This window comes from Corapipo altera, unplaced genomic scaffold (assembly GCF_003945725.1).
Source record: "Corapipo altera isolate COAL_440 unplaced genomic scaffold, ASM394572v1 0, whole genome shotgun sequence".
Lineage (NCBI taxonomy): Eukaryota > Metazoa > Chordata > Aves > Passeriformes > Pipridae > Corapipo > Corapipo altera.
Window position 1 is genome coordinate 33,298,894 of NW_020884872.1, and position 21,653 is coordinate 33,320,546.

Here is a 21,653-nt window from a genome sequence, read left to right on the forward strand (position 1 = left end):
TCAGTACCCAGCCTAATGACTGGCCACTGCTAAAATATTTGCTTTGAGCACTGGATTCAGTCTTGATTACTCTCTGAACAAAAGATTGTCTTTTCCAGCAGTCTAAGTGGAAGATTTACCATTAAATTCAACTGAAAGTTGACAGTGTCCTACAATTCTCCTGCTACAACAGTAACTAAAACTTTGCACCAAATCAGACAGAAATAAAGGACAGAGAGGATCTTGTAACATGAGTTATGCACACAATGCCCAATACTAAGACACTTGTGGGAAACACCAAAAACCCCACAAGACACCCAGGAAACTCCCCCATTAACTGTTTTACCCATAGTCAGGCACCCTTGAAAAAAATTAGTCAGCTCTCCGTACGTTGGCTAGAAAAGAGGGCACAAGAAGTCACTCCATGCCTCTGTGCCAGGTTGACTCAGCCATGGGGTAGGGACAGTCCAGCACCATTATACTCTCTAGCACTTGTACTTATTCCGTAAGAAACATGGCAGCCTGCCTGCTTTGCATGGCTACTATAAAGAAAAAGATATGGATATGCTCTGGAAACAGGTCAGATATGCAAAGTCAGATCATGTTTAATTGGGGACCTTTATAACCAATACAAGAGCAAAGAGCATGCACAGCATCCACTGCTTCAGAGTAGAGGTTCTGCTTTTCCCTGAACAGTAAAGATGATGCTGATGGAAATCAGTGAGTAAGGACAGAATCACAGCTCATGATCTGAGTTTGGCCAGGAGTTTTCCAAACAGCCTTGACCAAACTTTTCCTGTTGCATACTTCTGGTCTAATACTATTTGCCATCTCTAAAAGGCAAAAAGTAAAATTAAAAGACTTCACAATGCTTGGATACTTGGTATTTCATGGAGCTGTAAATACAGACACACTTTTTTTTCCATCCCATATAAACAGGCTATGATAAAATCTGGGTTCTAACTTCAGGCTGATGAGCAGCAGTGGCTCAACTATTCCCTTGCTCCCTGCTATCATACCATTCCTGCAGGTGTGCCAAGCAAGTAGGAGTACAAAGAAAAAAAGCAGCATGAACAGGTGACTAAAAACATTTTTAAGCGCTGAGCAACTTACTTGTGGTGGTTCAGAGATGATAAAACCAACATTGACTTCTAAAAATCTTTGCCACTATATACCTCAGCAGCCTAACCCCAGTCACAGTCAGAAATTCCCTGCTCAGTTAAGTTCTTAAAAGGAAGTGTCGTTTTTCAGGATTTCCTGCTTATCACCTCAAAGAGTTGAGGTTACTGGACTGTGACCCACAGACTACGTAGAAAGGTCTGACAAATAGCACAGGAATATAACAATGAAAACTCTAGACTAGTAATCAGAACATTTTTCCTCTTTGCAGAAAAGCTTCTAGTTTTTCAGCCACTGTTTTGTCACCCCTACCAAAAAAAAAAAAAAAAAATCATTCCGCCAGAATGTTTCTGTCTTCCAGTCTCTCAGCCCATTTCAATAAGCCTCATAGAATCTTCTGCCTTCTCCTTGGCTACATCTCTCTCTCTGCAGATACAATTCAGCCAAGCATTTCTCCTTGGGGTAGCCGTTGCAACAGCAGCTTGTTCTGGAACTTCTGCTGGACAGCTTAGGTGACTTCTCCAGTACTGGCTCACCTCCTACCCACTGAAGCTTAAAAAAACCTGCTTGATCCTCAAACCTATCAAACACTAAGTAATAGATAAATTTTCCTGATCAAGACAACCACTTGTCTAGCAGAACATGTCCTGCAAATATGAGAGTAGTAGCCCCTAGTCCATGGAACTTGGTCAGTTCGAGTTACAGTCTGAAACCGAACTTAATTCCACACATTTTAAAATGGATATTGCTTTCAAATTAATTTTCCTTAACTTTGAAGTCCAGAATTGTTCAATGGACCTCTGGCAAACAACTGCTAACAGGAATCAGAAAGATCTTCCCAATCCTTTTTAACTGCCCCAGAACACCCTCCTGGTAAAACCAGTCCACCCCCTCCAAAACACAGAAAACCCCTGCTGGAGCAGGAACTTCCCATAATTCTATATTTGTCAAAAGCTTCTGTTTCCAGTTTCTCAACCAGTAAGGCAAATATACTGTAACAGGCAAATTACTTGTAGTAAGAGCTGTCAAAATTAGGAGTATACTTAACCATTATTTAAGGTGCATCAGATTGCCAGTGATCATATATTTATTTCATATATGGTTCAGAGACCTTTTATATTCTCCATGCAACATACACTCAGTTTATATTTCAGGATAATAGAAAGAGGATATCTGAGTTTTAGTTGACAAGTCTTTATGGTTTCACTAGAAAAAAATACCATCTCCACGTGTAAAATATTTCTATAGTAAATCAAGTGTAAAGAAATACTGTTCCCAGTCAAGTAAAGCTTCAGAAATCTGTCTCTGTGCTCAGATAGAGTATTACACAAGAACAGGCTATTCTGGAAAGTGAGCAATTCAACTACGAGGTGTGCACGTTGTGTGTGGGTGCACACACGTGGGTCAGAAATGTGATCAGTTTAAGGATCTCAGTGTACAGAAAACACCATGCACATTTGGATTCTGGCACTTTGGCACCATTACAAAAGCTCCGACTTTTGTTCTTAAGCATTGCCCTTTTCTGCAATTAAAGGTTCTGAAGATCTCAGAAGAAGGGTTCAGTGAAGAACTTTTTTTACAAACTCATTATAACTTAATGTTACAAATAAACTCAAATTTCCTCACTAATCGAAGAAAAATCTATTAGATAACCCTGGTGGTAAATAGTTGTCTGTGGTCCAACTTTTCTTATCATAGCTGTGAAATCCATACTTTGCTCACGAGTCAAACTTTAAGCCTTCTTTGGAAGCACAAAGACTGAAGAGTAGGTCTTGCTTTTGACACAGCCTATCAGCAAGTTAAAAAAAAGTTAGTTTGATTCTTGCTATAATTAGATGTTCCTAGAGAGAGTGGCATCTTTACTTTTCACTTTACAAAAACACTGATTCATTAAGTATTAATTAAAAAAAATCTAAAACAGAACCACAGAACCAGGAGGACAGCTGAGAACACAGCAACAAAGCAAGAGACGGTCAAGGAAAAAAGTTTATTGTAACACAAACAGCAGAAGTTTAATCCAAACACAATTCTCCTGTGCCTTGAGAAGCAGAACATCAAAGGAGCCAATGTTGCAATGAAAGCCTAGGTTGTAGACATATAGAGAGACACAGGAATTCATATCTTATATATACATCACCTAGAAATAGGTAACAGCTCACAAGTGAAGACAAGGTACAGGTAATTTCATTAGTGCTCAGGGGAACCAGTCTCAGTGATGGAGAAGACTGTGGTAGCAGGAGGAAGATAAAAATGACAGGCTATTTCAACCATTCTGATACTGAGCCAACCCTCTCAATTCCCATTATGCAGGGAACTGAGCAAAGATTTTTAGTTTAGACTGAAAAAGAAAAAAAAAAGTAGGTCTGACCTATGGACAGGAATCCAGGTTATCAGCATTAAAGTAACCTATTGGATGCACTTGGGGAGAAGTGAAGTAACAATGAAAGAGTTTTAGGTGATTTCCACAAAAAAGCATGCAGTCAGCATAAATATAATACTTCATTTAGGAGAGCTAAAAGACAAGAATAACAAAACCCACGGGAACCATTGGACAGCAAGATTTATCTCTGTCAGCATCATGTATATGAATAAAGGAAAGCAAAAAGAAGCTATTAAAATTCATATAGACATCATTCTCCAAAAATTTTGGGAGTCTTAAATTTCTCTTGGAGCTGTGGTAGAGGTAACTCATAATGCAGAAAAACAACTTGTGATCTGGTAACAGAGAAGCAAAGACAACCTATGGCTTTGGCTAGTGAGCATAGCAAACCAAATGCTTCAGAGGTAGATTTTGAGTTTGTTTTTCTAGTTTCATTTTTAAGAACATAACTATAAGTTTAACTAGTACCTAAAAGACTGAGGCCCCAGTGAGGAGCCTCAGCTTCAATAGACTAAAAAGAAAATGATTATAAATGCAAAGTAGATTGTGCTTACACCTCCTGCCCTGCCCTTAGGAGAGGGGCTCTGTCATACATAAAAGCAAAAAGCAAAGTCTCCCTTATCTGTAATTAGGGTTGACAAAACATTAATATACATCTGACATCATAAGCACTTGATGCTATGAGAAGATTAGGTATTTCTGTTTGAAGTACACAGAACTGTCCCAAGTTTTACACTTTGGAAGGGATCCCAAAACCATTAGGATCAAAAACTGAACATGTTTAAATAAATATACTCAAGCATTTGCCAGCAAAAGTAATAAACTCTTTTTATGGTTCCCTCAGGGAATGGGGGACATAATCAAGTATTAAGTATCAGCAAGATATCTGCATTGACATTTCTCTGTTTCATGCAGGCACATGTATAAACAGAGTATACTGCAATTATATTTTGTTACTGCAGCTTAACAAGCAGGTCATCATTAGAAAATCACTCACTAGTTCTTCAGTCATGCAGTGCTGAGGAAAAGATTAATTTTATGTCCATGAATGTCTGTAAAAGATCATCAGGAAGAGAGTAAGTGTGTGTGTGTCTGTAGGTGTGTGCACAAACCACTACAACACATACAAACATGGCTGAAAAAGGTTAAAATTTCTAGATGTAAAAAATGAACTTCATAAACAATTTTTTGCCAAGTCAGACATACTGCTGTGCAGAGATCAAAAGCAATAATGATTAGGCTGAAACAGGGTACTGACACTCAGTTGCCTACGTAAAAGTCTATTCCAGCACGAAGGTTACTTCACTCACACCATCATATCTTCAAAATGCCGTGAATCATTCTTGGAAGAAGGTGAATAAATAGTGTCTGGTGGGAATACATTCCCTGTAAGACACTAGTATTGAAGACAGGTATGACAAACCCACATCGTTTATGCTGTGCAGCAATACAAAGACAACTGTCAAAGTAAAAGATTCAAGACAAACTGAACAAGCAGAAGTGTGCACTTCAGTTTTGTGAGCCAGGAAAGGATGCTACAGCTAACCCTGCCAGACACGTCTGTGGAAGGTCACTTACAGTCAGCTTCCTCCACGCTTAATACAGAGGAAATATCAAAGACAACCCAGGAGAAACAATCAGGTGTCACTTCCATGACAGAAATAAGCCTTTACACCAGTTTTCTTCCTCCAGGTATGTTCCAGACATGGTAGAACTGCAGTGTAGCCAGTGATGCCAACTCCATGCACTGGTTCACATCTCCTGTAAATGCTATTTCCACCTAGGTGCCATATCCCTCCCAACTAGGCAGGGAGTCCTCTGTGTTTGCCAGTTCAAACTCCTCTATGAAGTCCAACTTCTAAAGGCTACTTTGAAAGTATAAATTACATAGCAAAACTAAAAGACAGTTGAAATAAGTTCGTGTTTCAGGTCATGAATAACAAGTTCAAATATGGCATCTAGTAGCAAACACAAATACAGCATGAATTGTATTCTCTCTCAACCACTTAAAGCTATCAACTTCATTGCTCATACACAGACAAGTAAATACAGTATCAGTGAGACAGAGCCTACGTAGGTCTTTGGTAAATTGCCATTACATCAAAAAGCCAATGCAGATCACTCAAAGATTCCCAGACAAAGCCTCTACTTCTCCAAATGTAATTTTTTTTAATACTTCATGATATATAAAAGAGTAGAGTTTCTGGTTCACCTACAAAACCAGCCAGATCCTAAGACTGAAAATAAGGGTGCTGGGTGTACAGGGAATGTAAATACATGATGTCCATCCTCAGCAGAGTTTTGGATGGGACAAGCATGACTTGTATGTTCAGGAAAGACCATAATGCAAGTACTCAAACTGCAGCAGAGCAAAGATTCTATGGCTAGCACTAACAATTTGCTCACTAAGAAGGCAATTTAAGGAAGAACAGTCAAGTTGTCTCATGGATAAGGGGACTCTTCTCAGGAGAAAGGTCATTACACAATCAGTAAGCACAATGGAGACTGACATGAAAGACTGAGAAATAGAAAGGATTATGCACCAGTAAAACAACGGCAGAACAGCATATGGCATGTTAAATGCAGATCCCCTTTCACCACTGAAGGACTCGATATCAACTGTCAAGTGTGTGGTAGTGGGGAAATAATTTCTTAGAATTAGAGTGGAAGCGGATAGTATCCATCCTTATGGATTCAGAGTATAAATCAAAAACTAGACATATCTTTGTAGGACACTTCATATTTTTAAAATATCATCAGTTATAACATCTTTCTATTAGTATCTCATATTCAGAGCAGTGGTAAAGGTTAACAGCAGTTTTCATATTTAATCCAATTCTTGAATTAATGGGACAGCATCCGAGCCTCAGAAGCAATAACTACACTCAGTGTGTTGGCACTGATCACGGACATGGTGTGTCAGCTGCAGAGCTGGCACAGTGAACAATTTCACATGTAAGGGACACCAAGCAACAGAAGCAGCTTTCTCTTTAACTAGCTACTTATAGCAAGAGTTGCAGGTGCACACACTATGAATCCACAAACAGCCAACACATTGAAGACTGTCATCTTATGCACAGACAAGCTAATTGCATTTTAGAATGCTTTTATACCATGCTCCTTTGTTTCCATCCTTTTTTTATTAAGAATAGTCTCACAACCTCATAAAGAAAGAGCAGAAGAACATGTCAAACCCACTTAAAAAAAAAAAATCTCCTCAGTCCTAACTTATTTTTTTAAGCATAAGTGAGAAGTGAAGACAACTACGGAGACACATGGCATTCTGAATAAGCAGACCAGTCTATTTAAACATTTCCACAAAGCCATCACACCAAGGTATCCATCCATCAGCCCCACAGCTCTGCTGTTCAAACTTCCCCTCCAAGGGTCTTACAAGGTAACAGAGGAAGAATTAGAAATACACTCATAATGTGTACTTAAAGTTTGCAATGGGTGTTTTGGTGGCCTCAGCTGTCTTTAAAACCATTTACTATAGATCGATTTCAACAAGGCAGAGGCATTTTGAAAAAAAACTACAAGTGAAGAAAGTGGCAGCTGTGGAGAAGTAGCCTAGACTACAGCAGACCTGCAAGTCCCCCCAGCATGGCATTAGGGCCAGGACCCTCCAGTGGCAGCAGAGCTACCCCATTGCTGAGTAATCAAAGGCAGCAGAGTAGCCAAGCCCATGGACACTCCTGGCAGCAGTGCTGCACCCATAAGAGCTCTGTCAGGATAGGAGTGCAATCTTTCTCCATCCATCACCCACACATAACATCTGTATCAAGAAATGCAGAGCTTAAACCCAGCCTTTGAAAAGGAATATGAAATATCAAAGCCAGGAAGAATGTACAGAAACCACACACCACCCCTGGCTAAGAGCACAGTTCATCTTCTTGACTCTAATTTAGATGGAGCCTTCAACTATTTCTCCCCAATAAAAAAACCCAGCTTCTACCAACATAGCTTTCAAGGGCCTTTAGGTGCTTTTAAAGTAAAGTGAATAGTCTGATTTCAGGGCACAGGAAAAAACCCAAACAGTTTCATACAATTTCTCTTCTCTCTTCACACTCAGTTAATTGCTGGCTGAAGTGCTTTTTAACCGGAGAAAAAAAGCAGTGCGTTTTAGCCAAATTGCCTACCTCTGGTAGGCACAGAAAAGATCTGAACTGCTGAGAATCTCTGTGTATTCTTTACAACACTAGTAAAAAACCCTTCAACATAAATACCCTTCTAAAAAAAAAAAAAATCATTGCTTGTATCACATCCTTTCAGTGTAGACATCACTTGTTCTAAAGCAAGGGGAGAAAGGCTATATTCAGTATTAAACGGGATAAAGCTTTAATCCTGAGTCACAAATAAGAACTCTCTGTTGGGGAAAAAAAAAAGTCTACAAGCTGATATTTCTGGCTGTCAGTGTGGAAACAACAGACTTGAGTTAACTACTGAGGCTGTCTCCTGAACATACAGGGACAATTCAGCAGCTCAGTGCTGGACTCTCAGCAGTCAGCAGGTGAGCAAGGAGAGAACATCCATAGTATACAACACCTGTTAGAAACTTAGATAGGAACTACAAAATATTGTTACTTCTGGCCCCTAAGAGGCCAAGGTACATAGTTCTGGACCGCAGAATGTGTACTATAACTTTACTTTTCTTTTTTTTAAATTATGTCTGACCTGTGGTTCCTGCTTCAGACTTCTGGTTTCTAAATCAGTGCAGGGTGAAACTGCCACTGCTACCTAATGAAGAGAATGATTGTTCATATAGCAGCGGAATGATTTCCCTACTAAGGGAAAGGTTTCATGTAATTGTCTAAGATGTTGTCTTGAACTACTCTACAGAGTCAGTTGGTAAGGGGAGGCCAACTTTCAGAAGGAAGGAAAGGGGGAAAGGGCTACTATGCACCCACAAAGTGAGGTTTGTGGGTACTGAGGATACAAGAGGATCATAACTATCTGAACCACAACACTCTTCTGTCACAGGGAGTTGAGCCTTCCCATCACTGCTTCCAGACCTATTTGTATGCAGAAAACCATCCTGGCTTGGAGGCAAGGCCAGTCACCCAAGAGTCTGGGCAAGTCAGAGGCAAGGCTTACGCCTTGTGCTGGGAGTAGCAGAAGTGTAGAGTTCCACCCCTGTTAGTGAGCCCAGGACATGCAGTACTTTAGAAAGGTGTTTCACAGGTTGCACTGGTGCACCTAAACGCTGCCCAGGACTGGTTGTTCAGGTGACCCAGGAGAACTTCCTGTTGTGTGCGTAATTGCTTTGAGTGAAGGCAGTTTGAGTGTTAAGATGCACTAGTCTTTCTATAGCACAGGAGGTGAGAAAGGTCTATTAAAGACACTACAAGAGACAACACAGCTATAACCACTTCAACACAACCTTTTTTTAATTAAATATCAGAAAGAACAGCATCTGAATTGTTCATTGTGTTTGAATGAACAATTACTGTTTGTTACAGAAAATTCACAATGCAGTACTGTAAAATCCAGAGAGACAAGATTACACACCAGTTGCTACGTAGATTTTTATTAACACAGCCATGGAAATACTCCCTATCACCTTTCTATGACCATCTATAAAACAAAGGCCTACTTTACCAAATAAAAAGGAGACAGCTGAAAACCCAGGCCTGATCTCTCCCATTCATCCTCTTCTAAAAACATGGAACCCCAATGACTCAGTAAAGAAGCACTGAGATCGGGACACCATTAGCATCTTGTTTTCAGTTTTCTCATCTGCACCAAAAGCAGAAGCGACTTGAGCAGCTGCATCCCAGTTTAGTCCTTGTGTTCTTTCAGGAAGATTCATCAGAGGATCTGTTTAGAGACATATTTCTATTGCAAAGTAGCAAAGAAAAACTGGAAGTAGTTGCAAAAGAAACCTTCTGAAGTGGACAAAGGAAAACCTCAAGCTCCTACAGGGCCCAGACAAGTGCAACACTAACCTATCATGGAACAACCTCACTGACAACAAACTTGTGCTCTAGACATCAGCTTACCTCCACTCAGCTCAGCACACTCCAACCAACAAAACCAGTCAATGAGCACTCACAAAGGGCCAGAAGGCAGGCAGACATGTGAGTTCTGCTATATTACAGAACTGGCATCTGTTCGTGCTAACTTTCTAATTCAGATGAGAATTACGGTATATGCAGAGGAACACCTTTCCCCCTTCAGCCTCTGCCTGTTTCCTACAATCACGTGGTGCTGCAGAGCAGTAGCAGCTTTAACAGCCAGGTATGTCACCAAAGGCTTCCTCACACAAAAGGAATGCACATGTCCACTTCTCTCTTCTTTGGTTCATGCCAGTGATCAGAGGGTATTCTGGTGCTGATTTGATAGAACATCTCAAAGATGAAGTTCACAAACATAAAAATTAACTAATTTATCTTAATTGCTATTAAAACCACTGCCCTTCCTAAAAACCCACAACTAAACAAAAAAAACCCAAACCCACAAAAACGTCGACAAAACAAAGAAATCCAGGATTACTGCTTTGTAGACTACAGATGAATTGTACTCCAAAGATACTTCAGAAACATCAGCAATTTATAAGCTATCCAACTACCTCACCTGAAAAGCAAATCTGAAATATATGTAGGTTAATAACAGATATAGGCAGCATTTCTTATAAATTTATCTTGTGGGAGAATTATAATTTTTTCACCCAGTCACAGGCCATAAAGCAAGTTTACAGAAAACATTGGTATTACTATTAAAACATCCTGAGCAGCTAAAAAATTGAGCAAGACTCACTTTGAAAGCCCGTAACAAAGTGATTTAAAATAATTTTCAGGAAGAACAAGCAGGTTGCCAGAGAAAGGATAATGTCCTCAAAACTGGGCGCTCAGTTATGATCCTAAATCTAGTATTAGGAGACTTATGTCAAAGTGGCTTATTAAATACCAACACGGACATGATTTTGCTGGCAGTGGAGATGTGTTAGGTCATTTCTAGCATGTGTAGATATCAGAATGGTAACAGAGCACTGCAGCCAGATGAGCTAAAAATAGATCTTTTCAGTATCTACTCTATGGATACAGAAACTTAGTCTGATACAGAGTATTCCAGAATAGATATAACGTTTTTATCCCGAACACTCACAGCTTATCTAATTTCTGATCCACAGTAGGTAATTGAAGTATTATATGCCTCTTCATATGTTGTTTTCCTTTCTCTGTACCCAAATCTGGTTGGCTTTTACTTTTATCTGCAGTGCTAGGACATGTAGTCCCCAGACAGTTCCAGAACAACCCCACAGTCAAAAAAGTACCTAATAGGACTTACACCTGTGCTGATGCATGAGTGGCCAGTGTACCTAAATTATCACTTCTGAAAAGAGACAAACTAATTGCATAATGGGAGTGATACCACTGAATCTGCTGGGAAACATCTATGTACCCAGACAGTTGCTTCCTGAGGAGCAGAGTGCTGGGGAGACACCATAAGTTCCCACCCTTAAGCTCTACCCTGAGCTCTCGTCGTGCATGGTCCATGTACTATTGCTCCCTACTAAATGGCAATGCTTCACAGCAGAGAATGAAGAAACCTGCCAAACAAAGTTGCCACTGAATCTATTCTGGGAAAACACATCTCAGAATACTTTATCCTCGGACTAACACAAATAAAAGCAAGCATCACGATCATTATCACAAGTTGAAATACATGTGCCAGCAAAGCCTCAATTCCTTAGTTGCTCTGTTGTAGATTAGTGTCAGGTTGGGTTGTGTTGGGGTATTTTTGATTGCTCCATAATGGCTTGCATTAGCAATACTGTTGCTGGAGCAGCTGCCATTTGTAAGTATTTAACTTCAATCCAGCAACAGCCTTATTACAGTTTCAAGACTTGAATTAAATTGTATTTAGCATTTTATAAGCTAAATAAATACTTGTGTTTTTAGAACTTCAAACTCTTTGGTTGAAATATTATGTTTTGATTTTGTGTTCAAGACAGTCATGATCAAACATATGCACTTCAAATACACACATATTTTTTAGAAGTGCAATTCTCAGATACCAAATTATTAGCAAAATAGAAACCCATCTATCAGTTTAACCACTGTCCTTTAAGTAGACAAGCAAGGAAAAGGAGAAACTCTTATTTGAAGAATTAAGCCTGATTACCAGAAGTATACCAGAAAGTTACTATGACGCTATGTTGTTTTCCTTGCCCTACAGAAAATCTGCAAAATGCTTAAGTGAAACTAGGTCTCAGTAGAGCTTTGCCAGCATGTTGCTAACCATATTAGAAAGGAACTGAATTCACTAAACATGTTTCCTAGTATGTTTGCTACGACAAGGCAAGAGTTGGTCTGTTTAGGAGGGAGAAGACCACGTATTTTGATAGGCTAAAGGGACTCATTTAGAGGGTGAGCGCATTGGGGAATGATTTATGAAAAAAAAATTACTTTTGGCACACCAAGAACATAGAATGGTTTGAGCCAATCATTCTTTTGGCAATGCTGTCAGGGGGGCAGAAAGAGCTATAGCACAGTGACTTTCCTAAGACACAACTTGGACACTTTTACGTCACATTGGAAACTTAACACCCATTTCACGGATCAGGAAATATATGTTAGAGTAAACTAATTTGAGTTTAATGAGAGGCAGAAGCTCTCCAGTTGAACAATTTCTCATTTCCCACACAGCTCATCAAAACGTACCCAAATGCCCTTGATGCCCTGGTACTTGTATTGCATGCATTAGCACTCCCACATACACAAGATTTCCACCATAAACTAAGTCACTGAAATCACTGAAATGATCATGAAACATAAAGGAACTTTCTGAAGGTGCCAAAAACGAGGTAATACCTAAACCACATCTTCAATACCACCTTACCCTGCCTCTTTTCCAATCAGCACACAGACAATTAATCTACCGTCTCCTGAGCACTATTCACCTGCTAAGCATTATAATGCCTCTGCATAACTTATTTATATACCCAGTTGTTAATTTGTCAGTCTTCACCAACGAGCACATGTGAAGTACACAGCAATGCAGCAAAGAGATCAGTGACTAAGAGCAAATTGGGATGATTTAAGAGAAGCATCACCAGAGGAAAATTCCACTGCTTTGCAAGCAATCACATAGCCCTCAAGAGCAGCAGTACTCATCGGGGAGGAAACACTTCACTTTCCTCATCCCCTCGAGTGCTGAATTTCTCATCTGTGGTTACCATCAATATGCTCATCCCGACCAACATGGGCCAGGTGTTTCACACGGTTCAGCAGGAACCGATTCCGCTCACGAAGGAGAAGAAGTGCCCCCGGCGCTTATGGCAGTAGCCAATCACGAGCAGACAAATCATTTTTTAAATGGATGGCTGCTCCTCATCGCGACCGATTATGCTCTGCGTAGCAAACTGCGCACCAAATACAACCGTTCGCGTTCCCGGCGGAGCGAGAGCTCCACGTCCCCGGTGCAGGCTCACCTGCCGCCCTCTGCGCCAGCAATTCACAGCACCAGAGAGACCAGATCAGCACCGTGAACATTAACCAGCCCAGCCTGGATTCTCCGGACCATCAGCCCCACAAACGCAGGGAGGAAACACAGCTTCTGCTGAGGAGTTTACTTTCCCTTTGCTCACATCCACCAAGAAAAGGGGGCTGGAGAGGGCAAACAACTCAGCACAGCTCTCCTTCCACCAGGAGGGCTCGGGATGAGCCGCGGGCGCTGTCAGGGTGCGTGGTGTCACTGCGGTCAGTCGGTGTCCGCAAACGCGGGCCACCGGTGAGAGCAGCGCGCCAACAGCCAGGGAGCAAATCCCGGAGCCTAAACACGCTCCTTTTCTCGTGTTGCGGCCGCAGCACGGCGAGGGCATCGGGATGGCGATTTCCAAAGTCATCACCGCGATGACCTGCACGTCCCGGTGCTCCACACTGCTGAAAGTACGGCCGGCGAGCTGCCTGTCTGCGGCGGGAAGGGTCACTGGAACGCTGTCCCCGCCAGCACGGCCACGGCGGTGGGACGCACCTTCCCGCAGGACACCGCTCCGCTGCCGTACGGGAGGCAGTCTCCTTCTGTCCCAGGAAAGGCGGGGGCGAAGGGAGGGGACCCAGGAGCAGCGGCGGGGGCGGTCAGGCTCTGCGGCAGCGGGGCTGCCCCTGCCCGGGGCTCGGCCTAGCCGTGTGCTGCCGCCCGCCCGCCGCGGGCTCGGCGCTCCTCCGGCGGGGCACAGCGGCCCGCAGCCGCCCCCCGCCCCTCCCGGCACCTGCCGCGGGTGACTCCGCGGGCTGAGGAGCAGGTGGTGCCGGGGCCCCCGCGGGACTCACCGTAGATCATGGCCAGGCCGGTCTCGTGGAGGAAGCGGACGCGGCGGTGCTTGAAGAGCCAGATGGTGAGGATGGTGAGGGTGAGCAGCAGAATGAAGGTGAGCAAGCTCACGCTGTCCTGCCGGTGGCTCTCCTCCGCCTCCTTCTCGGTGGCGAGCTCCTCCATGGCGCTGCTGCTGCGGCCGCTCCGCTCCGCCGCCCGCAGCCCGCCGGCCGCCAGCAGGAGCAGCGGGAGCAGCGGCAGCCGGCGGCGCAGGGGCACAGCCATGGCTGCGGGAGGGAGGGAGGGAGGGATGCCGCGGCTCTCCGCTCCACTCCCGCGGCAGCGGCCCGCGGGCACTGCCCACTGCCCGCCTCGCGGGGGAGGGAAAGGACGGCGGGAGGGAGCGGCCCCGGCGCGCAGAAACCCGCCCGCCACCGCCTCCCCCGGCCCCTTAAAGGCGCAGCGAAGGCTCGTCTCCCGTGAGAGCGCAGTGTCTTCCTTTCCTCCTTCCACCGTGTCCGGCCCGGCTGCCCCCGCCCGGCAGAGGTGCAGGGATGGCTGAGGACCGGCCCGCGCCGCCGCGGGGTTGGTTCTGCTTCGCTAGTCCCGAGTGCCTCCTCGGTGTCGCGGGCAGCGCGGCAGTCCCGGTGCCGGTGCCTGTGCCGCTCTCCCTGCGGCGCAGAGCGAGCCGGTGGTCAGCTGTTACAGCGGTGCGGTGTTGGAAACCATCACCCCAGAACCCACCCTGTCCCTATCTGGGCCCGGAATGGGCCAGGGGCTGATGATCTCCGTGAGACATGGAAAGGAAAAGGCACCGTCGTTTCTTTTTTTTTTTTTTCTTTCTCTCTCTTCTCTCTCTTTCTCGCCTCTTTCACCTCTTTCCCTCTCTCTTTTTTTTTTTTGTTTTGTTTTGTTTTCTTTCTAATAAGACACAGGAAAACTTACTAAAAACAAATCGTTAACTTGGAGGTTTCCATCTAAATACATCCTACTGCAGATTTGCTTCTAGGAAGCAAGACAATTGTAGGAAATTAATAGATAGCTAGTCAGTACTTTTAATTTGACATTTTTTTGCTGAAAAGAAAAAGAGTATATCCTTACTACTTTAAACTCGAGTTAGGGGAAGGAAAGAAAAGCTACTTTTTTGCAAGCAAGCCAAAATCAGCATCTTCTTTAGCTTTTTTTCTTCAATGAATCACAACCCCTTTAAAAGATGGAATTCTAAGTGATGAAAATGTTTACCTTTAAAGAAATACAAAACACTGTAGAACTCGGGTTTGTGTTCTCTTTTGGAGCTTTTTGGTTTTTTGGTTTGGGGATTGTTTTGTTTGTTTGTTTTAATCAGCTTCAGCAGGAGGGTGCTTTCCATTTGGCTGCCAGGGGAATTCCCTCACAGCTTCCAGTGCTGGTGTAAGCAGTGCTGACATTTCTGCTCGTGTGACATTTCTTCCAGAGCTATTTTCAGTCATAACTTCTAACATGTATTTTAGCCATTGTTTCGCATAAGAAGAAAGCACAATACCTTAGGCCACATCTTTAATTAGTTACATGCCAGGTCTTATCTTCTTTAGGGATGTACTCTTTCTTAATATTGTTGCCATGTTTCTGCGTTTATTTGTCAGGGTGCTCTAGATACAATAGTCTTTCCTCCTGCTAGTGGATCTGGAATTGTCTTGTGATATATATTATTCTTTGAGAGGCTCCATTTTACAAATATTTCAAGATTACAGCTATGTAAATCCACATTTCTATTTATATGTAGTTCTTTTAAATATGGTATTTATGCAAACTCTCCTCAACAACCATGGAAATCTATTGTAATCATGTGCAATTATCTTTAAATATTTGATTGTGCAGGGCTGAAAGTTTACATTGACAGTGCCGTCATTTGTAAACCTCTTAGAGATGAAAAGCAGTAATTTGCCATGAAGACCTAGCTCCTAAACCTATGTGAACCATTAAAAATTTCTGCCTCAAGACTGCCTTATGTTAAATCTCACATTCAAAATTAACATTTCTGATGTAATAAATTAACATTTCTGGTGTAATGAGAGCATTATACAGCTAAATCTTTACTGTGTGTCTTTAGGATATACAACCTACATACAGTATAATGTATATCTTTAGGATATAACCACCTACAGGCTTCATAGCAGACTACAGGTATGCAATATCATGCTAAGTATGTGTGATGCCAATAAGGTTGTAAAATAAAAAGCTAAATTACAATAACAGGCTCTCTTCTGTGGATCTGCTTTGGGTTTTTTTTATGTGCTGCATAGTGCCAGGCAAAGTCTGTCACTAAGTGGTAGCTCTTTTCAAGAAGACAATTTCCATGTATATTGTAATTTCATCCACCTCTCATCTGAGCTGCAGTCAGGGTCTTAAGTTACTTTCTGCAAAGTCTTCCACCAGTAAGCTGTGTTTTTTTCCTCAACATTCACAGAGTTGGCTAAATACTATGTCTCTTGCTCTCTAGGCAACAGTGAGAAATGTTCAGGCAATTCTTTTAATACTTGAGTATAATATTCCAGTCTGGGGGTTTTTTTTGGGTGATTTTTTTTTTCAGCTGAGCTGTGCTGTTTGTGGAGAAAACCATTCATCCATAGTTTGGTATGTCAGTGCTACCATCAGCTCAAGCTTTGAACTTCCACATTCACATTTACCAGGTGTTTTCACTACTGCCTTGTCCCTCTAGCCTTTGCACAGGTATCACCTTATCCTAGGAATCTGTCTCCAAATACCTTTACCAAATTAAAAAAGTAGTGTTCACCACTGTTGTGTTCAAAATCAAATGCAACTTATCCTTTCTCTAGACTGTGTCGATGTAACTAAATCCCATATGGAAAATGGTGATGGGAGCATGATTGTTTCTGTCTGTATAGAGCATCAAAGTTTAATAGTTATGTAATTGAGTTCTCCTCAACTCAATGTGTTCTGTCTAACATGTTGTTGCCAGGAAACTTGATATACACATTATATTTGGTTCATGCAGACCAAAGTTTGCTGTCTCTTTACACTTACGGATTGGTATCATGATGCGTGAATACTTAAACTGATACACTTAAACTGGATCATCCAGAGTGTATGCTATCAAATAAGAAAAAAAAAGTATTGAGTCTCTCTGTCTCTGAAAACCAGACTGCATCGTTGTTAGAGAACTGTGTTTACACAGCTCAGTTCCTTGCAGTGGTGTAGATAGCAGGTCACTGTGGTGTTTTCACTTCATTAGGAATATCAGTAATTTCACCTCAAGGGGTAGCTCTGTCATTGTAGTAACCCTGAGGTTACAGTTTGCGCTACAGGCTTTTTCTGGTAGGCCTCCACTTTTCTTCCCAAGCTGTTCTTCACGGTCTCTATAGGTAGGATCTCTGCCTGCCAGCCACCACGTATGTTGCAGAGTCAGCCTGCCTGCTTAGCAAAACTCATTTTGTTCTATTCCTCCTTTCTTCCCATTTGTTATTTTTGATCTGGTGCCAGGCAGAGGTCTTTGATCTGATTGCTGTTTGAGAGGCCACGCTTGAGGCAGAAACAATGAGGTGTGCTTTGGAAGACGGAAGGCCAAGTGGGATAATAACAGAGGTATCAAAAGCTTCAAACCAAAGTTAAGAGATTGCACTGAAATAGATCAAAGGACAAAATCTAGCCCTTCAACAAAGTTCAGCCATGCCTGGAGGGATGCAGGAGTATTTTGGTATTAAATGCTAATAAATATGTACATTTGCACACAGTTGATAAATGACTTGCAGGATTGAATCATATGACTGACCAAAACACCACAAAGATAGATATAAATTGATCTACCTTTTGTTTATCTATCTTCATTTATTAAAAAGTTCATTCTCCTAGAAGCACCACCAAATAATACCTTCTGCATTTTTATAACTTTATTTGTTAAGAAAGTCTTTCCTACCACATGAATGGATATACACTTCAGGTTTGTTCTTATTCCCAGAGTTAAATGATGCCAAGTGAAGCAAATACAAGGTCCTATTTTAAAGTTCTGTTCTCTCTCCAAGCTGTTGGCAGTAACATTGTCCACTCCTTGTCAGTCATACTGGAGAGCTCGTGCTCTATCGAGACCCTTTCGGTATTACACAAGTCTGTTGAGGCTGGCCCTTTCTGCTGATGAAAGCAGCAATTTTGAGACTTTCACTGACCTAACATGCCATTGTAGTACTGGTTCTGATACAGAAAGGCCTCACAGTCTCTTGGGCTTACAATAAACCGGAAAATCAAACAAATCCTTATCTTAATACGTGACGTGTTTATGCAACTGCCTTTGCACACTCACATTCTCTAGCACATTAATCCAGAATGCAATAACAGGTTGATTAGTAGGCAGGTCAGCCTTGCAGAGCAGCTAGCATGTCAGCCACACTCCTTTCTTTGTTTTCTTTCTCCTTTCTTCCCTTTTAAGCCAAACTCTCCTGTCACTGTGATTTAAATGGCAACCAATTTTGAACTTATAGCCAGCTTCTGGCAATAGTGGGAACATCTTGTGGGCTACTCTCATGTGTCTGCATAAGATATCTACACACCCCAGGATCCCATAAAACATGCTCCATTGAAATGTGAGTTTAAAGACAACTAAGTGTTCTGCAATTAAATTCTGAAGAACATGTCATATTTTTACTGAAAAACAAATTTGTTTGAATCTCCAGGTTTTTTTAAGTGTTAACAATTGTGACACATTTCTCTGCTAGTACCAGTCCCTCAGAGGTGTCAGATAGCTGAGAAAATGTCAGAACTGCCATTTTCCATCAGTGCAAGTACAGAAATCATAATTAGCCTTTCCAGTACAGAAAAGTCTAGCTGGATTAAGAGCTGTTCTGTGCTAGGTGCAAGAGTGTGGCACTGTGCAGCCACATCTCACAGCTTTTATGCTGTGGTAAGCTTTCAAAATGTTTGAGAGGGATGTGACTAGAAGTTTTATCTGCAGAAAGGTGCTCTGCCATTTTCCTTATACCCAAACAGATTTGTTTCCCCTTCTAGCTGAATATGATCTCAGGAAGTGTCATTCTGCTAGGGACAAAGCAGGTTATCTCTTGTTCCTCAGAAGAAGGCAGTTCATTACCCTCTGCAGGTGCAAATCACAGTTATGACTTTCAATGTTGCAATTGCTCAAAGAAGCATACAAGCAATCACTCTTCTCATCACTCATCACTTCCCACCATATTCCCCATAAATATTAAAACAAGTGAATATCCTAGTGCCACAGCTCAGCTTGCGCCAGGAGAGTCTGAAAAAAGTTCTGGAAAAGAGTAAATGAGCCTCAGTTAAGGAAAGTAAATTATAATTTAGCTTCCTGCACAAAACTAATCTTGCCTAGCCCCATGAGGGGTAATGTGAACAAAATTCGAAACTGCAGGCAGGCACACAGATGCTCTGTTAGTGTCAGCTGTCAATTGGCCACTACCAGAAATAGTGCTTGTGGAAGGTTTCCTCAAATGCAGTTCTAAAGTGTAAAGGAGGAAAGATTAGAAAAAAATGTGGGTGCAATGTCTTGGTATTCAAATTCGTTGTAAAATATTTCTAGTCTATATTTGCACAATTATACAAAATCTTTTGACAAAGGTCTCTTGGAGAAGGCCTCTGTTATCTTCTTGATAGAGAAACAGAAAGTCAAAATTATTAAATCATTATGCTTGATATGTGCGCCCGTAGGCATTGCGTAGGCTAGGAAATGAATCTTTGTAAACAAAGTTATGCTAAGTATTTTGGCTTTATCTGAATTAGGCAGCTCAGAGCCATGGCTAGACATACAAAGGAAAAAGGTTACATCTGTCTTGAGAAGATATATCTGAAGTTGCTTAAGTTTGCTTTTGTTCTGGGGAAAAAAAAACAACCAATCAAACAAACAGGAAACTTCATGTTTCTTCTACAGGAAAATAAGTTTTTCTAGAAATGTGAGAGCCTAAAACATCCATGGAAGAGTGAGTTTGAGTGATAAATGTCCATCATGCTGGACACTCTGCTCTGCAGTTTTGAACAAACCCTAGAGGTCTAAGGTATAACTAGAGGTACAAAGGTATAACTTACCTGCCATAGGTTCTATTTCTGCTGAAAGGGCTGAATTATTAACAATAGAGTAAATACAGTCAATTTTTACAATCTAAGCAATCTCCTGCATAGATTAGAAATAACTTACTAAGAGAGCGATAGAATGTCAATTAACTGGCCAGTAATCATAGGATGGCTAAGGTTGGAGGGGATCTCTGGAGTCCATCTTGTCCGACTACCCTGCTCAAGCAGAGCCACCCAGAGCCAATTGTCCAGAAACATGTTCACACAGCCTTTAAACAACTCCAAGGATGGACATTTCACAACCCCCTGGGCAACCTCTGCCAGTGCTCAGTCACCCTCAGAGTGAAAACTGTGTTCTGATAGTCAGAGGGAAACTATTGTGTTTCAGTTTGTGTCCATAACCTCTGCTCCTGCCACTGAGCACAGCCTGGCTCCATCTTCTTTACACCTTCCCCTCAGATATTTATGTACATTGATGAGATTATCAATGTATGATAAAATGAGATTAGATTATCAATTATGAGAGTATGAATGCAATATCTAGTTTAGTAACAATTTCACAGAAATTTCACAGAATATTCTGAGTTTGAAGGGACCCACAAGGATCTTTAAGTCCAACTCTCAAGTGAATGGTCCATACAGGGATCAAACCCACAACCTTGCTGTTATAAGAACCAACTGAGGTAATCTGAGGGTCAACAATAATTATCTCCAGAGTTTTTCAGAGATTAGTGTTTCAAAAGGATGAGAACAATTTAATTATAAATTTTTATTACTGTGGAAACTAAACTGATTGACTAACACTCTCTCGTTTCGCAGAGTCTGACAAATCCAGTAGGAAATTTGGGGGCATATTTTTTAAAAGGCTACACAGGCAGCCAATTCCACACAAGTTGGGAACACCCTGAGCCCAGAAGGCAGGAGGGTCTGGCTGGCTGAGACGTAAGTCCAGAATAAGACCAGGTGCTGCCAGTACTGGGAGCTGGTTGCTCTTTTCCAAGAATAAGCAAACTAGGGCTAGTGAAGGCAGTGCCGTTAGGCAAGTTTTAGCTCCTGATGGACCCTGGCTAATAGAAGTGGCAAGCTCTAAGGAGAAATATGCTGGTTCTAACAGTTGAACCCTCCCACAACAGATCTTCATCTACTGGAAAAATTATGATAGTAGGGCTGGGCCAAGCTGTGACAGAATGTGAAGTCTGACAGCTTCCTAAATTATCCCTATTTGACATGGAGCTTTCATGTGCTTGATAAAGGTAGGGTGTTTGTTGTTTGGTTGACTGCTACGCTGCTGGCCAAAGACAACGAGGAGAAAGATACAAAAGGCTTGAAATCCAAAGACAGAGAGTAGTTGTCAGCTGCTTTGAGATGCAATCAACATAATCTCAAACTGTAACTCCCAAGATAGAAAAGGTTCAAGACAGACATGTTAGTGGAATCAGCATCACAGCAGTCAGGTCAGGCACAATTGGTATTGTAAAGGACAGTCACAACTTATGGTATTTTAGGAAAGGATTTGATGTTATACTGCACTGTCTTTTTTTTTTTATTCCTTATTTTAGTGAATAGAGTACTTTATTCTATAAAGAAGGTTTTTCATGTTAATATTATTTGCATATTCCCAGTTCCTCATCCTTCCCCTGTTGTGTGCTAGTCAGGATAAATTCCAGGTTTGGGCAGTAGAATAGATGGGGTGATTTATTGTGGCGTGGTTATTACACGCATGCAAAGCTGGGACATCTAGAGGCCAAAGCAGTGTCTGCAAATACAGTCAGTACAAACACATCTACTAGATGTGGGTATTAGAGTATTTTTCAAAAGCAGCTTAGATAATAAGTACATTGCATGACCTCTAGTGGTATTAAGCCCAAGGCACTGTCAAAGTCAGTCACAG

General features: G+C 41.9%; 1 protein-coding gene across 3 annotated transcripts in view; it reads right to left on the reverse strand.

Annotated features, from left to right (window-relative positions):
* Window positions 1-14,006, reverse strand: part of SLC9A7 (solute carrier family 9 member A7) — a 73,323-nt gene extending 59,317 nt beyond the window's left edge. For 2 of the 3 annotated variants that reach the window (XM_027642912.1, XM_027642902.1), the window contains exon 1: window positions 13,753-14,006. In XM_027642912.1, coding sequence (XP_027498713.1) covers window positions 13,753-13,918 — 166 coding nt within the window. In that variant the 5' untranslated portion in view covers window positions 13,919-14,006. The remainder of the gene's footprint in view (window positions 1-13,752) is intronic. The other variant, XR_003527579.1, reaches the window with a different exon arrangement.
* Between the last annotated feature and the right edge of the window lie 7,647 nt (window positions 14,007-21,653).